This window comes from Aythya ferina (genome assembly GCF_964211825.1).
Source record: "Aythya ferina genome assembly, chromosome: 10".
NCBI lineage: Eukaryota > Metazoa > Chordata > Aves > Anseriformes > Anatidae > Aythya > Aythya ferina.
The window spans coordinates 16,559,167-16,577,601 of NC_140306.1; the positions used below are offsets into that span (position 1 = coordinate 16,559,167).

Genomic DNA, 18,435 nt, shown 5'->3' on the forward strand with positions numbered 1-18,435 from the left:
CGTAGAAGAATGGAAAGAGAACTGCTGAAGAGGTCACTTCCATACAATTACCAGACAGTGTGATGCAGCAGCAGATGTGAAGGCTGAATATATATAAATATATATATATATATTCATTTATGTATATAAACTACCAGAAATACTTATTTTTATGACTGTATGCATGTGTGCTGTGACAAGTAGAAGCAAAGAGGTAAGGGTGAAAATACCTTTTTATTCCCCTACAGCTTGTCATCTAAATCAAAAGTAACAAGCTCTAAAATTTGTGGGGCTCCGCATGTCATAAAAGATTTGCAGTTTATTTCCAGCCTTCAGTGATTTGTACATTTAAGTATTTCCAAGATGAAGTGTAACGTCATTTGATTCAAGGGACGTTTTCCTTTTACCTCTAGGCCAATGTTAACGTATTCCAAGGTCAAGTGGAAAAGAGTTTGACAAATAAGTGGTGATTTTGGGTGGCTTGCAGTTTGAACATCTTCGATCACCAAAGTTTTTGGAAGGCAAAAGAAGATTTTTTTTTTTTGCTAGTCAGTCAGTAGTTGAAATGCAGTGAAAAGAACACTGACTTTGCATGCAACTTGTGCAGCTTACCTGAATAAACTTTGTAATGGAAGACTAGGCTACCTTAGCTGATATGTATTTTCCTCAGTTTCCACGAACTAATCAGAAATCAGATAGAGTTGCAGTGGAAATTTCATTCCACTGCCTCCCCAGACTAATGTGTATTTAATGTTTTGGCTTCAGTTTAGAATGAGCTTTCACACTTGACTGAACAGTGTAGTACTGCCAATAATAGATAATTATTAGAGGTACCATAGCCACCCAAGGTGATTGGCAGTGTGAAATGGTGAGAACATGTTGTTGCCAAAACTGATGACTGCCAATTACAGTTGTGTGATTTAGAGACTGAAGGAATCTAACTTTCTGTTGTGCTGGGAATATGTCAGGCTCTGATTAGACACTTGAACATTTGACTCTTTATTAAGCATAACAGAAATTCAGTTTTTAGTGACATATAAGTCAGCACATGAAACAGCAAATTCAGCTTCTATAACATCTCAAAGTAGGGGATGTTTCTTGAGAAAACTCATTACCTAGAGAGGTAAAAAAAATATGACAAGGGAAATTCTTCAGTAGAAAATGTGTTTATCCTGTGTTTTTTTGTTTGTTTGTTTGTTTTTTTGTTTGTTTGTTTTTTTTTTTTTTTGTCTAGGCAGTATAAACTAACTTCTTTTACTGCAAGTACTCTCCTTGCTTTTTAGCCATAAGTATTAATAAAAATAAATGAGGTTTCATATTTGTTGAAAAGTTTGTCCTGACTAGTTTTAGTTTTTTTCTCCACCTCTGAAGATACAGGCTTTTCCTCTTTCTGCAGCTGCATATCAAATGAGTGAACTGAATCTCCAGATAAGCCCAGTTAATGCAACCCATGACCAAGAGGTCAAGAATCTATTAATGCTATTCTTCCTCCCTTCCCTGGTGTACCCAACTTGTAAGGCTTAAACAGTAGTTTGCTTAAATTTTCTCCATCTATGTTAGTAAGTTAAAAACTGTTTCTTTTCTTTTCTTTTCTTTTTTCTTTTCTTTTCTTTTTTCTTTTCTTTTCTTTTCTTTTCTTTTCTTTTCTTTTCTTTTCTTTTCTTTTCTTTTCTTTTCTTTTCTTTTCTTTTCTTTTCTTTTCTTTTCTTTTCTTTTCTTTTCTTTTCTTTTCTTTTCTTTTCTTTTCTCTTTTTTTATTTTTAAATGTATCAAAATGTGTGTAACTATAAGTCTGTTAAAAATGTTTTCAAGAGGAAGTAATACCTTAACTCAAGGGAGAGTTGAAATATAATATTGTGTTATTTGGGATACTGAATGGATGTTGGCCCTCATAACTTGACAATACTTTATTTAAGATAAATATTTAACCCCTTGAAGAAGAGGGCAGAGTTCATAAAGAGGTTTTCTAGGATTTGATTTATTTTGTATGGTGTTCCATTAATTTATTTCATTCAAGACTGCCTGATACTAAAGTAATACATAAAAATGGTGATCTGATCTTCAAACTTTCACCCTGTAGATTGACTCCCATTATAAAATTTGTCATACTGATATCTTACTACTTTTGAGATTCCATTTTCCTAATAATAAGGTCTATTTGAAAGAGAAAGCAGATCTTACAAATGCTGCCTATTTTATATTCAGTTTAAAGTCATAGGAAGTTCTCAGTTACAAAACAAACAAAAAACCAACCTATTTCATTTTTCCTGTTATGGCTCCTTGAAGCAATTGCAACAGTCTATCATTATACTGCCCCAATGAATTAAAAATCAAATTTGTATAATAACCGTAACAACTGTCTACATTTTCTCCTAAGGTCAGTGTTAGTTTTATTTATTTACTTTTTTTTTTTTTTTTTTTTTTTTTAATGTTTTAAACGTAATCTAAAATTCTCTAATAACGACCATAGACTCTTTCTTTAATTAAGTGAGGAAACAGCTCCTTCTAGTGGTTGGTGATCTGTTTCAGAAAATAAATTATCCTGACGAGCAGTAACTTTTTTCTTCTTCTTTCTAGTTCCATAGGTTCAGATATGCTATCATCTTACCCAACAAATGAGTCAGGATTTGCTTAGTTTTGCAAATCTGATGTATTGTAATGAGTTTCTGAATATTTTTAAAATTCAAATATTGGGCATTTTTTTCTTCACAACTGTTTTTACAAGGTCTTAAGTAAAACATTAAATCGTCTTAATAATTGTTTCATCATTTTTTAATAATTTCAAGCTGTTTCCAAGAACAGATAAGTAAGACATAATTAATGAATCATTGCTTTTAAAATTGCTTTGTACAACTTTTCTTTCAGGAAAGAAACCTTGTGTTACGTGTAATTACTTAAATTCAGTTACCAATTCAAGTGTTATGCACATATTAACAGCCAGGATTTTGAAATGTGTTATAAAGTGTTAAAGTTATACTTTAGAAATATTGTCTGATTATAAATGTTCTTGATTGAAATGACTCGAGAGAAATCTTTGGATCACTGTTACCTGTGATTCTGATCTTGTATAGGCAATATAAGAACAGTCGTAGTAGGTCAGACCAAAGTCACTGTATTTCAGTATCCTGTCTCCAGCACTTGTGAGAAATGAAACCGCAGTAAATGACCTGACAACAATTGTTTTTCTAGCAAATAAGTAACTTTCTAATTTGTCTCCACAGGACTCTCCTCTGAAAGCTGTACAGATGTTGTGGGTCAATCTGATTATGGACACCTTTGCCTCACTTGCTCTGGCCACTGAACCTCCAACAGAGGCTCTATTGCTAAGAAAGCCATATGGCAGGAACAAACCTCTCATATCCCGTACCATGATGAAGAATATTCTGGGCCATGCTGTTTATCAGCTCACTCTAATATTTACACTTCTTTTTGTTGGTAAGAAAGTTAGGCTTGTTGCTTGGTTTAGAAGTACCTAGACAACGTAGGCTGGCATGTCAGAATGCTTTCAATGTATCTTCTTAATGCACATATCCATAGTTAAAGAAATAGTAGGAGCAAACTGCTTAAAGGAATCAAGAACATTGATGGTAACAGAAGAGACACAATAGAGGGATTTAGTCACTTCTCATACATTCTTCACATTGGGAAGGGCCTTTGAGATTTTAGTCTCCTAGCAAAATATAGATTTGGGCTTAGGCAAAAGAGTGTGTTAAAACATACCACTGAAGATATGTTAAAACATAAATGACTACATTAGACTACATTTTAAACAGACTATCTAGTCTGGTCCTCTCAAAAAAATCCAAATCCTAAAAAATCCAATTTCTTATTTCTATCCTGGTACTTCTGGACTTTTTTTTAGCTCTTGCTAGCAATGGATGCTTTTTATATTTTGTGTTTTTGAGAGAGAAGGGAAGGAGGAGAAATGTTATTTGTTGCAGGGAAGTACAAGGCTAATAATAGTTTTCTAATGCTCCAAAATAATGAGTGAATTTGCCCGAAGGTCTGATAATTTTATCAGTTGGGTATTGTTTTCTTGACAATATGTCACTGCTGCTGAATTGCATGTGTTTCATGTGTTTCAGATATATTTTTTTTTTTTGTCATTATATACACACTTTCAAATAAGCTGTAAATGTAAATCTATGGTTCTGAAAATCTTAGAAGTTTTTCAGAATCTTAGTTTTTTGAGCTCTGTTTTAAAAACCTTGCTGCATCTCACCAATAACTGGCAGTTTGTTTGGAATGCTCAAAGGACGTGATGGTCTGTTTACACTGGAGCTATTTAAAACAAAATAATTGCCAGGTTTTGGAGAGAGATGGTCCCTAATATTGTGTATACATACATATATACAAATAACATTATAACCTTACAGTGTATTGTGAGGACATCTAGCAAGCCTAAGAAAACTCTAATGTTCAGATTCTCTAAAACAGGCATAGAAGGTCTTGGTAATTCATTTGATATCAATCTCGGAACAAAAATTTCTGTGAACTTTCTGGGAATTTTAATGGCTTTTTGATGAGTATTATGATTTAAAATACTTTATACTGAACCGTGATGAAAAGAAAACCAGGATTTTCTGACCCTAGCTTAATTACTTTTCTGTGTCTCTGGAAAACCCATGCAATACTTTGAAGGTCAGAGCCAAACCAATTTTCTCAAAGCCTAGGAAATAGAGTCTTTTTCTTTCTCGTCTCTAAGAAGGTCAGTTTTGCAGTGAGACGATGTTCTAAACTCAGTATTTCAATAAATAAATTACAAATTAATGACTATTATTTCTGTTTTGATCGACTAATTCATCATCTTTTGTAGCATCATGCTCTGCTATGCCTGTTAAGTGATGCAGTGCAATAACAAAAGGCTTAAGGATAGGTACTCACACTGAGGAAAGTATTGTTCATATTTTTGTGTTTGTGTGTTTATTGAATGAAAGCAAATAGATGCAATGATTGTGTGTGTAAAACAATGACGTTTGCTTTCATTAGTTTTTTTCCTTTATGTTTGTATGTATTAAGGGGAGTGTTTTCCAATACTTAGTTATCTCCTTGGAGATGTATAATCTGCTTAAAAATCTCTGCTCTCTCACAATCTAACTTTTGTTGCCTCATATTGGTTTAGTGGTATATTTGTCGTATCATAATCTACTTTCTGCCAAAAGACTGTAAGCCAAATTCTTGCTTTGGAAGCACGCTCATTATTCCCAGTGACTTGAACATGAACTGCTCAAATATCCCAGGGCAAAACACTCACTGGCAGCTTAGCTGATGGAATTATGACGTCAGGGGAAAACCTCAGGAAACCTTTCTTCTTTTTTTCAGAAATTCTGAGTATAGTGCTAGTGGGATAGCAGAAAAGCATTTAAGTTTTGGTTTGCTTTTATTAGCAGAACTCTGGTTATGAAATTAGTAGTACTGTGGTAACCCTTACTCCCATTTTGTTTCATTCATTATTTACTCTTTTATATGAATGCAGCACCCTTACTTTAAGAAAACACCTTTTTCAATAACTATGTTATCTGTAAACGTAGTGAATAACAAATGAGGCCCATCAGGTGTAGGTGTCTTTTCAGATATTAGCTTTCAAGGCAGACTTAGCAGAATGATCGTAGCCAAATCTGTTTAAAATCAGAAATGCCTGTGTTTTTATCATTAGTATTCATGAATGCTTGTCACGAGTTACGGCATACTGGTTTAGCAAATAGGTTAAAAACTGTTGAAGAGTGATTGTTTTTAATTATTGTAGAAAATTGCAAGCATATCTCGGTGGGTCTGAAGCATTTAGTACTTCAGAAAGAATTGACTTACAATAGTTACTGTTTGGTTTAAGGAAAAGCACTACTGAAAACTATTTGAGCAGGTATATTGAGTTAGTAGAGAACAGTTATCACTTGGCAAGCGTTCTGCTTAGAAACTTCAGATGTCTTTGCTTACTAGACTTCAGAATTCTGCCTATGGATAGTAAGATCAGAAAGACATCTGGTAAAAGCAGAGCAAAGGAGACAACTAGCTAAAGCAAACAAAGGAAATATAAATTCCAATTTGCTGTATTATAGTGGAAATCTTTACTTTTGTCTTATAACTAGGTGAGAAAATGTTTAAGATTGACAGTGGGAGAAATGCACCACTCCACTCTCCTCCTTCAGAGCACTACACCATTATCTTCAACACCTTTGTCATGATGCAGCTTTTCAATGAAATCAATGCACGCAAAATCCATGGCGAGAGAAATGTCTTTGATGGAATCTTCAGAAATCCTATTTTTTGCACTATTGTACTGGGTACATTTGCTATTCAGGTAATGATTTGGGCAAGAATTAGTAACTATGAAATAGATAAAATGGTTTTTTGTTGTTGTTGTTTGTTTTTTCTATGTATGTTTAATCTAAAAGCTGTAGAAGGCACAGATAAAAAACATCTGCTTTCACATACTATCACAATAAAACTGTGTGTAAATAATGGACGATGTTAATGTGGTCAAACTAATACAACAAATTTTGATAATTATCACTAGGTCAAATCTTATACTGATCTGAAGATATATAATAGCTGTCATAATTTATTGATTTTTTTTTGAAGAAATTATTAAATATTGTACTAATCAGTAGCAGCAAAGTATTTTATATTAATTTACTACATGAATAGAAAAATTGTCCTGTAAATAGCTAATATTAATCCACTATTTTAAGGTAAAATGCCAAACAAATGCCAGCAAATAACCAAACGTTATTTGATGTTTTTGTTAGTATTTCTTCTTGGTAGTAATTCTTCGTGTCCATTTTGTAGGTTTGTTGGCCCAATCATATGTGAACATAATTAAAGAAAGACAGACTTTTCCCAAACATATGTAATTTTTCTTCCATAAAAACTCTAATTCCTCATTCTGCTCCAGTCTCCTTCCACTTGCTAGCGTCTATCCAGTACCTGACACCCTCTGACATTATCTTTCAGACCGCACAATTGATGCATTGAACTATTTCTGGGTTGACATTATTGCTCAGTTCAGCATTGACATCCTGGAAATCATCAGTATTGGGACCTTTTTCATGAAAGGAGTAAGGAGAGTCCTTTGAACCTGGACCACAGTAGTTTTAAAACAGAAAGGGGAGCCACTAAGTAAACCAAGTACTAGAGAAAGGCCACCAGCGTTTGGTAGTAGAATTTGATAGTAATGGTCTTTGACAGCTAGTTCAAAAGGGTGGGTTTACTAACCTAAGCCAGGATGCTTCTAGGAGAGTCCTGACAAATTCACAATCATCTCTAAATATTTTGTCATGGGAAATGCTTCATAATGTTTTTTCCTAGTTCTAGGCATTACTGCATTCAATTATCTGGCTGAAGAAAAAGCATCATCTAGCTGCTAACCACATTTCTGACTCAGCTGCTGATGTTATTCACCCCTCCCTGCCCTCCTAGTGGTTGAAGTATTTGTGTGGTACCATGTAACAATGTCAAATAACATATTAGGAATAGAAGATAACATTTTGATTTTGAATGCTCTTTAGATTCAGTCCAGTACACAACAGATTGTTAATAATACATTTGACTATTCTACTGGTGAAATATGTTGGAATCAAAGAGGCAGAGCTGTAAAGGATAAAATCTCAGGTAAAATGTTAATGACAGGGCCCTCCATCTACCCTTCTTGAAAGTATTTACCCAACCTCTTCTCTGCTTTTCTTTGTAGATAGTAATTGTCCAGTTTGGAGGAAAACCATTTAGCTGTTCTCCCCTGCAGCTTGACCAGTGGATGTGGTGTGTATTTATTGGATTAGGAGAACTTGTATGGGGCCAGGTGAGCATCCAGGATTATGCAGATTTCTTCTATTGTTTTTATAAACCAGTCAAAGATTGATTTTCACCCCAAATCACACACAAATGCTGTTTATAACCTACGATACTGTTGTTTCTTTAAATCTCTCAAAACGTCACATTTGGCACACATTGAAATGTAGGAAGCTGTCTAATTGCATCAAAAATAGATACAATTTTGTGTTAATTTTTATATCTTTTCTCTCCATATGCAGGGTGTGCTGTCAGAAAGGTTGTCTTCAGTTAGTGTTTTGTGTGAAAGGCATTTGATTAATAACCTAGTCCTCTAGCCACAAAAAATGCACTATAAACTTCCTAGCAATAGAGTACCCAATGTAGCATGTTCATGTTTGGCCATGGCAAATTTTTGAGAGTGGAAAGAGGTTGCAGTTCTGTGTTAAACCACTCCTGACAAAAACTGCTGTTCTATCAATCCATGATAGCCTTGTTAATTGCATAGGATCCACTGTGTCCAGTTAATTCAATATACACCTGAAGTGATCTCCATCTACTTTTGTATGTGAAGGATGGAGGAGGGGATGAAAGAAAAAAAGGATTTTTTCCTAATACAGTTGCAGACAAGTGCAGATTAATTCATGTATAATTTATAAATTCTGCTAAAACTTGTGTCATCATAGCTGATATGAAAATATAGATGAAAAACAATCTATGAGATAGTGTCCATGTGATAATTAAATCTTTGTCTATGAAATAATTAAATAAGTTATGTGATTAGCTGTCTGGAAGTAATAGTACAGATACAACCGCTGTTGTTAAAGTACTACGTTACTCTTTATGTACTAACCTGTATTGCAAAGGTGATAATACTACTATTTCTTCATCTTTGAATGCATTTAAATATCTTCGGGTTGATGTCACCTGACATATTTGGAAACATGAAAAATATGAAGTAATGTTTCACTTCTCAGATATAAAGATCAACGAGTATGCTGCTATGAAGAAACAGCCAAGAAATTGCTGCTGCAATTGAATACTGCAATGATTTAGTGGAATTATAATGAGTAGATGCTAGCTGTCAAAAATGATTATATATTTTCTTAAAAAAAAATCACTACACAAGCTTTTTGGACAGTGGGACATCAGATTTTTTATTTTTTTTTTTGAAAGAATTTACACAGCCATAATAGCTTTTAATGGTCCTAAAAATCACCATTATTACATTGTACTAATGTAGTTATTACCTGAAGATTGGATTTGAGTTATGAAGTTACAAGGGAAAAACATAAAATCAGTTTGATCATTCTTGGAAAGTAAAGTTTTGTTTTCTACAGACTGGAAAATGCATCTTTGGGAGGGGGGAAAGGAAAGCAGAGAAAGCCTATGAGTTTTATTAGATTGTTCAGCTGTGAAGAACTTCCCACAGCCTTTGATCAGAGTACTAGCTAGCTTCTGAATTTTGTTCTATGTAGTGATTGCATTACCATTGAAAATTAAGAATAGTTTCAGCAGCTGTTTTCAACTCAAAAATTGGTGGACATAATTGCAAGCCTTGTTATGAACACCTGGACATTTAATTAAAACTCATATTGGAACACCTCAGCAAATTAATCACTGAAAAGGCTACAGTTTTATGTGGAGGAAACAGAGTAAAAAAGTTTCCCTTGTGGTCAGTGTTTAGTGACCATAAAAGGAAAACACAAGGTAAAAATGTTTTATTTACATGATACACAGTCTGTGGTGAGTCCTTTCCATAAGGAGCTCTGCAGTAAGAGATGCTTCTTTTCCTTCAGGAGAGGCGCTTCCCCTCTTTTCAGGCTTTTTGCTCCTATTCTAGGTTTATGCAGCACGTAATTTTTATATGCCTTCGCTCTGGAACAGTCTCCTGAATCTGGCATTCTTGTGACTCAGTATAACCAAATGATGTTAAAGTTGGCACCTTTAAAAGTGATATAAGGTGTAAGGAATTTCTGGGCAGCAAAGCTGCAATGATATGAGGAACACTGGTTACTAAAAGGTGGCCCCCACCACTTCTGAAAACAAGGTCTTTTTAAATTATGTCAAGTTGCATTCTCAAAATGATTGATTGCTATTGAAAATTGTAGTAGTTTTTCTGGGAATAATATTTAGTTCCTTAAGCTACATTCAGTCTACTGAGTCTGGCATTACTTGAATTGGGTTGGTGTTTGCAAATATGGAAAAAAATCACCAAACATAAAAACACATGAACATGCTAAGAAAAGAATTAGCACAGAGTCTGTCAGCCTGTCTGAGAGAGGTCCTGAAGGAGAGCTCTGTTCTATCACACAGAATCTCTACCAAGTATGGTTGTTTGTATATATGCTGTCTTGTGAGCACTTCATCCACGTGAGGTTCATCAGATTTCATATAAACATTCTCAAGTAGCTTCTTTCTGTAGAGTACTGGCGTTAATTTTTTTTTGAAAGCTGGGAATCTGAAGCAGTTTCAGTAAGTATTGCAATGACTAGCACTTACCTTTTATTTTTTTCCTCCTGTTCTGTCTTTGCTCATGTCACACTAATTCATTACTTTTCCAAGCTCACATCATGTTTTTCAGCCCTAAAGTACATTTAAAAAAATGTTCCACAGTAGTGTAGAAACTGAGTTTTGGACATTTAATTCTGTCTTTAATAATAATATAATAAAATTGGAGTTGTGGTTTGTGAAATTCAAGGAGAACCTTAGCAAATTCAACAGTTTATTTTCATCCTGAAAATATACGGTGCCTCTTCATATGTGTTTGCTATATATGTTCCAGCCTTCCAAAACTGTAAGATGCATCTTCACCAACTTTTCTACAACTGTCTCATTCTTTCTTACCCAAGTCTTCACTCTATTGGCAAAATTATTTCTCTGTCTTTTTTTCTAAATTGATTTTAAATCGTCCAGGCAGTCTGTCTGCCTTCCTGGAGTGCCTTTGATGCTCTCATTTTCAGGATAACAGCTTAGCCTGTGCTATGCCTCATGTGCTCTGGACAATATCACATGCCAGAGGGCTGCAAAAATCAGTATCACAAACTGGATAAGACTTTCATCCACCAGACAGCAGCTTTTACTCAGCTATCAAATGTCCCATAGTTGTAGTTTCTCATCTGCAAAATTCTTTCCTGTTCCATCTGACTCCTCTTTTTTTTTTTTTTTTTTTTTTTTTTCATGCATTTGGGCTTCAGAGATGTGATTGCTCTTTGCTGAAACAAAAACAAACAAAAAAATAAAATGGCTGCACTTTTTTAGGAAATGGGTCTAATAGTTATTTTAGTACGAGATTTTTTAAACATTCAGAATGTTCCAGGTAATATCTTGTTTAAATAGCCATCTGCTTGTATACCTATTAAAGCTGACAAAAGAAATCAGAACAGAGAGTGCTCAGGATAACAACACAGAAATGTATTCAAAATAATTGTGTTCAACACAGTCTGACTACACTATTTGCAAATTTTTAAGATTATTAGCCATCTCCTCTATTAATTAATTCCAGCGACCACTTCAGTGGCCAAACTGAATAAGGAGAGGGGCTGAGTTAAGCAGAATATTTAATTAATATATGTAAATATACAATTAAACAGAATAAGGACAGAATTCTATAGAATAAGACAGAATTCTACAAAAAGTCCAGTGTGAAGATATTCAAACCTATACCTTTAGAAAACTTGTTCCTGTTAAATGCTGAGAAAGCCATTTTGATTTGACAAAATAAATAAAGGAAAGCTGATTACATGAGCAAATTTAGTGTGCAGAGATTTATAAGCATGCAATGCGACTCATTTTCAGCTCACATTAATGGACATTAGACCACTTTCAGTCATTAGAAATCCCCAAACACTAATTGCAAAAGTATCAGTCTTGTTAAATTTCTTTTATATAATAACATTCAAATACTTATATCCCCCTTTATTTATTTATTTATTTATTTTGAGGAAGGACATCACTTCTTTCTAGCTTTAAACTTGTTCCATAGCCATGTATTGCCAATGTGGTTTAACAATGCCAGTAATGGTGATTGTAACAGTAAATAAGGTGTTTGGGGCGGCTAAAATGGAGTTGGATAAATACAAAGTGCTATTATGAATATGCTTATAGTAGCTTTTCTGAAAGACTAGAGAACTCATTAACTCATTAAAGTATCAATGTTCTTTTGTAATTAGTAGCTTGTAATGTTATTGAATGAGGTTTATGTTTTCAGCATCTTTTTATAATTTTAGGTCATTGCAACCATCCCAACAAGTAGGCTAAAATTTTTAAAGGAGGCAGGGCGGCTTACTGAGAAGGAGGAGGTCCCTGAAGAAGAACTCAATGAAGATGTCGAAGAAATTGATCATGCAGAGAGAGAACTTCGACGTGGACAAATTCTCTGGTTCAGAGGCCTCAACAGAATCCAAACCCAGGTATGTTACAAGTAAATGCCCCCATGGTCTAGAAATAATATATTTAATCTGTGATCAAGGCAAGATAATGTTATAGAAAACTACAGAGATGGTTATGTGTCAGAATGATGGTACTTGGAAATTGCTTTACTGAATTCAAAGGAGCAACCTGTGGAATAGTAAAATAGGCAAACTTTAAGAAGTGTGTGTATAGAGGAAGTGAGGAGATTATAAAATGATAATATGCAAAAATAGGAATACTTTTTTTTTTTTGAGACTACTGCGGACATAGTTTTTCTACTTCAGTGATAACAGCTGATAAAATAGTGCTACCTGGAAAATGATAGCTGTCACAATGACTAGCAAAATGTTATGAAGGCCTTCTATAACATGCCATTTTATTTTGTCAAAAATATGCTGTTCTCGCTCATGCCATGACAGAGTAACTTATTGTTGGGTCTAAAGTGTAAAGCACCAGTTGATTTGAAAAAAAAAATAATAATCTTTTCTGTTCTGACAGTATCGTATATGTAGATCATGGTTAAAAGGAATTAATTTTCTTTCTTGCAAGGTCATGAAAAATCTGATTCTCGATTTATTTTAAGTAGTAAGGGCTCAAGCATCTATTGGATGCTGAAATGTATGTGTTGGCTACTATGGATGATTTCTTAGATTTTTTTTTTTTCTTATAACTTTTCCTAAATACAAAAATCCATGACATTTTTAAAGCAAAATGAAGGGATTCAGATAAATATTATACTAAATACTTGTACAGAGTCCCAGTGCTAAATTTAGTGCAGTTTAGGCTATTTGGTAAAATTTCTCCTGCAGTGCTAAAAAAAAAAATATTTCAACTGTTATGGCTTTTTCATTGCAGTCAAGTAGCTTGTTTGATAGTGCTTTAGTCTTTCTAAGATTTGTGCTAGCTTGCAGAAGAGACCAACTTTGAAAGATACATACTCCCCATGATATCATGTGGTTCTGTGAATGTTTTACATTCTCAATGTTTTACATTTGCTTACAAGAAAAAGAGGTGAATAATTAAGAAAACATTTTTTCTTTAAAGAATCGTTCCTTTAAGTAACTTTTATTACAGAAGATTTTGAGTTTGAGATTTTTGTCTTAACTAGAGATAGATGGTATTTTCTCTTTTTCCATCTACAAATTGATACTTTTTCTTTTTTTTTTTTTTTTTTTTTTCCCACCCTGGAGAAAAAATTGCAGTCATATATTTTAGAAAAATGGGGGAAAGCAGTAAACTGAAGCTAGGATAGTTAGGTCTATTTGGTGCATCACAGGAAAGTGAGAAAGGCAAGAGGGTGAAATTAGAGATTAGGGTGTTAGAGAGAGTCTTTGGGTAAATTACCAAGATTCTGAGGTAAGTGATTAAACATGGATCTTCAGGGTTGTACGTCTTGACTCCTGTCTTGAGTCAGGAGCACTCATCAGTAGAGAAATTTCAAATTGTCACAGTTCCTCTCAGTTTAAAAGGTGACAAACAGGTGCCCAGGTAATGGTAATCATTATGGAAAGATGACCTCTAAATGTGCATTCTTTTCTTCCTGATTGGCTGTAGGAGGAGTATTGTCTGTTGGCATTTCTGTCAGGATGTCTTTCTGGTTGTGGTGAGTGCAAAGAACTACAAGCACACACACAAAAAAAAATTACATCCTTTCAATTCTTTTTCTAGTCTGAGAGGTAGTTTTTAGCTCTTCTGCATATCTTTGTCCACTTAATTCACAAACAAATTATTATTCTTTTACACTATTTAAAACAAAATGAAATTAATTACATTTCTTTGCTAACATCCATCTTCTCAGTTTCCATTCTGCTCTTAGTTGTAGAAATACCTTTGGTAGGATGCACTGTTTCCCCTTCTGCCAAGAGGCTCTGTGATTTTTTTTCCTCATTTTTTTTTTTTGTTCAATGACGTTGATTTTTACATCCATTTCACATCTGTGGAATGCTAATGGAAAAAAGAAAATGGGCCAACACACTCAAAAAGAGTTCCAAAAGCAGCTACAAGATATCCACTGGAGAGTGATGAACTTATATGCAGGTCAAATTAGACCAATTGTTGGATGGACCTTGAGCGCATTTTGATGTGCTATGTGTTGTGGCCCATCCAAATGAATTCATACACTTGTACTACATTTCTCAGGAAGCCATCTAAAGAAGAGTTGATGGAAGAAGATGAGGATGTCTGTAGCATCCTTGGGGAGCTGGAGGATTTGCAAGAATCCTCTGATGCCTAATGCACTCCTGGAGATGCGGAAGAAGAAGGTAGAGCATCCCCTCACTTTATATATGTAAGAGGATGTCAGTTAAGATTAGGAATAAACAATAGACTGATGACTTGATTGATCATTCTGATCTCAGCAAGACTGGTTTCTACCATCACACACTTGTGCTGTATATTAGATCATGTTTATTTTTGGTTATTTGCTATTCAGTCATTACTGGACAGATAGCTACAGCATTCAACAAAAGCCTTAACTCCTAGGAAAGTTATAAAGAATCTACAGTAGGTTTTTTTTTTTCTTTTTTGTTTTTTCCTCTCTGTCCAGATAATTGACAGATCTCCTTTGTATTGTTCCAGTAAAACCTCATCCAAACTGGCAAAAACTTTGCAGTAGTAAAGACTCTTTTTTTCTTTTTCTTTTTTCTTCTTTCTTTGTTTCTTTACTCTCAAAACAAAGGTTTCAAACCTAGGCAACCAGAGAAAGAATTTCCATTGTTGACTCTTTATACTGAAACATCAGGCATTTCTATTTTACACTCTACATGCAGAATTTACTTTAAAGAAAGGTGCATGAAAAACACACATAACTGAGTTATAGAGATTGGCTATATATTTCTGATTTTCTTTCTTTTTTTTTTTTTTTTTGGTCTACTTTTGTTCATTTAGATATCATTTACATATCTTGTTGTCTTATAAATATACCTTGTGCTGTCTCTGCATGAATGCATACTGTTCTCTGGATGGAAGAGTGGCTACTTAATAGACAACTTTGTCAGAAGAGCTTTCACAACTGACTCATCCTAGTTATGCAAGCTTCATAAGGATATAAAGCTCTTAAATTTCATAGAAGACAGGGCTTTTCAATCTCTGCTAGTTATCAGCACAGTTTTCCAAGTCTTTGCTGCAGTTCTCAAGAATTCCTTATTCTGAAGGAGTGAGAGAGTTAAGACTGATCATACCATCTGGGCAGATCTAATAATCTTTGAAAAGTTCCACAAATTCATTGCATCTTTTCAAACTGAATACCAAAAAGTTTATGTAGTTACCTTATATTTGAATATGGAAAAATTGCGAAGAGCGGAGGTTCTAAAACTTTTCAAGATACATATCTTACTTTTTACAACACAGGGTCTGGCTCTTTCCTCCCTCCCTATCATCCTGTAATTCAAAGTTTGTTTTATCTGCTTAAGGTAGGAAAAAATACATAAAAATTCTCTAAATATTAGAAAAAGTATTAGAATAAAAGCAATACATAAATGAAAATACACAGGTGCCATGTTAATTGCTACAGAAATGCACAGAAATGCATTTAAAATTTTCATAAATTCAAATGTCTAGGGACTGCTAATGAAAAAATGAAGATGCCTGTTTAGACAGTCAAAAAATACAGAGGTGCTGTATTGCATTTTCTTCCTCTTCCTTTCTGCATTAAAACTTTGTTCTTGAACAAATGCAAATGCCATAGCAATGAAAGTCAATCCCAGCAAGTTTTTGTTTTTTTTTAAAGTTAGATAAAAAGAAAAAATATAGCACCTCTTTTCTATTTTTGTTTGTTTGTTTGTTTTTGTTTTTTCTCCCATTCTGCTGTTTAGCATTATGCAGAAAACATTTCAGGGGAGCAAAGTAAGTAGAATGGAAACTGTTATTTCATGCAGATTAAAGTTGAGTTTGCTAAAGCAAACTGCCAGAGATTAAACAAAGCAAAATTGTTCTTGTTCTTTAAAAAATAAAATAAATATTTGTTGGAGATAAGGTGAATGATACCTGGATCCTGTTGACATTAATGACAACAGAAATGCTTGTGGAAATTCTGTTATATGTCAAGAGTCATAAAAAAGTTTTGGCATATCTGTCCTGTCAGGACTATTCTGTTAAGATCCAGCCCCAACCCCCCCTTTTTTTAAACTGCTAATCACTGATATTTCAATTAAATGTATATACATTTGTTTAAATATAGATCTTATAAATTATAGGACATAAAGAAAGATAAGAGAGGTGAAAAATATAGAACAGCATTTTTTTCTTCTACCTAAAGGCATGCAATCAAAACATGATTACATTCTTTGTTTTGTTAGAAAATTTTCTAACTTTTTATGATGTGTGACTTAGCCTTTACCTTCTCATTTTTAGCAGCTTGAATTGTTCTAAATAAATTCAGTCTTCTGTAATTACAAAAGCATCCTATTTTAAAATGCATTGTTTACTTATTTATTTGGATGAACTCTTTCTTCTTTGTTTTCTGATTTTGGAAGATAAACTCCTGGGACAAGTTCTCCTCTTCTTCTTCCTTGGCTTTAGGCAGAACACAGCCCTGTATGTTCAGCCTTTAAGATTCTGATAACGTTGTCATCATTCCCCTGTAGATTCACTCAATGAAGATCTGTAGTTATATTTTTTTTCATGAGAAAGAGTAAATTACACACCTGTAATTCTTGTTCTCTGGAGAAACTATTAAATACAGATCTTCCCTTGTCTTTTCATTCATGCTTGTACTAGGGTCTTTTCCTTTCAGTTAATTAGAAAGGCATTTATACATCTAAAAATGTCCTTTGGCTTAGGATTTATCATCTGTGTCTTCCACAGTGCACTTCATGCTCTCAGTGAGAGTCTTTAAAATCTTTCTTGAATGTTCTCTTTTGAAGAGTGCTCTGTCACCTATATCAGATCATGAAAACCCAGGATCTTTATCTAATTCTACTTTTGTACAGTGAACATTTCAGGTGAGTATTTAACATGCCTTCATATATAACCCATGGTTTGAACCATATGTTGTTATCTAGATGCCAATGATTCACTTGTACCCTCATACCAGATGCTAACCCACCCCATATTGTATTTTTTAACTGTGATATTTGTGTTGGACATGTAGGTCAAAATAAGTTTGCTGCAGGAACAGAGCAAAGTTGGAAAATGTTGTCATGACTGCTTAATACTGTAGCTATCAGTATGCACATGAAATGCATGTTGTATTCCGGGCTCTCATTGGAAAAAAATGGGTCAGTGAACAAAGCTGTTTCATGTTTGTCTAGTAAACGTACAGTCAGATGATTATACAGCAGTAACCTATAATCCCTTTTACTGGGATCTTGATATGGTAATTTTAAAAAAAAACCTGCAGGAAAATAAAGAATGAACTCTGAAGACTAAGATAATGGGAGGGGATGCATCCATACCACTAGAGATGAAGCCATATTAATTTATTTATTCCTAGGACTGACTGCAGTAGAAAATGTTAGCAAAGTTATTATGATGCTTTCAACTTGGAGAATTTATGAGGGCTTGTACCATGGTTTGTGCTGTTGAAGTTGATAAATATACCACTTAACCTTTTCCCAACTACTTTCTAGGCTGTGTCTCTTCAGAAATCTGGGTTGCAAGATACAAATTTGGGAACAGTGGGCTTCTTCAAATAAGTGGTTGGGTGAATTCTTCTAGTGGGTTCTCATACTGTTTTGTTATGTTGTGGTGGCACTAATGGAACAAAGGATGTTTTGGTGTGTATGGATTTTAGCATATATTTATTCTTTGCTCCTATCTGCCAGTCTCTTATTTTACATACATTTGATACATAGCGTCTGCTTTTTATTAGGTTATACTGGTGGCACAGACAGTCTTGAAATACTTAACCCATTTTTTTAACTCATCTTCTCAGTTAAGGACTAAAAGTACTCAGGAAGGTATTCATCATAGATACATGTAACACTGAGTGCAATATGCATATGGAAATAAGAAATAGAAAATAGTAAAGTAGAAAACTGCAATATTCAATTCAGTTCAACATCACTTTCTGTGTAATTTTAAGCACTGTATAAAGATAAAATAGTAATATTTTAATCTATAATTGTAATAGACTAGCATTCATTATTACTGTAAAATTTACAAAAAACTTTCATTAAAGAAAAAGTCAGATAAAATATCAGAACACTTTCTATTTTATCAAGCTAGTATACTGACAACCCTGTTTTTTGTAGACAAAATGGATTCTTATTTTGAATATTTTTATAGGCTTTTGTTGTTGTTCCTATTAAGTAAATGAATTTTCCACCCTCTGGAAGAACA

General features: G+C 33.8%; 1 protein-coding gene across 14 annotated transcripts in view; it reads left to right on the forward strand.

The window, feature by feature from the left end:
* The window catches only part of ATP2B2 (ATPase plasma membrane Ca2+ transporting 2), a 419,442-nt gene that overhangs the window by 387,654 nt on the left and 13,353 nt on the right, over window positions 1-18,435 (forward strand). For all 14 annotated transcript variants that reach the window (XM_084531458.1, XM_084531464.1, XM_084531465.1 and 11 more), the window contains 4 exons: window positions 3,201-3,414; window positions 6,066-6,277; window positions 7,667-7,774; window positions 11,973-12,155. In XM_084531458.1, the coding sequence (XP_084387584.1) occupies window positions 3,201-3,414; window positions 6,066-6,277; window positions 7,667-7,774; window positions 11,973-12,155 (717 nt within the window). The remainder of the gene's footprint in view (window positions 1-3,200; window positions 3,415-6,065; window positions 6,278-7,666; window positions 7,775-11,972; window positions 12,156-18,435) is intronic.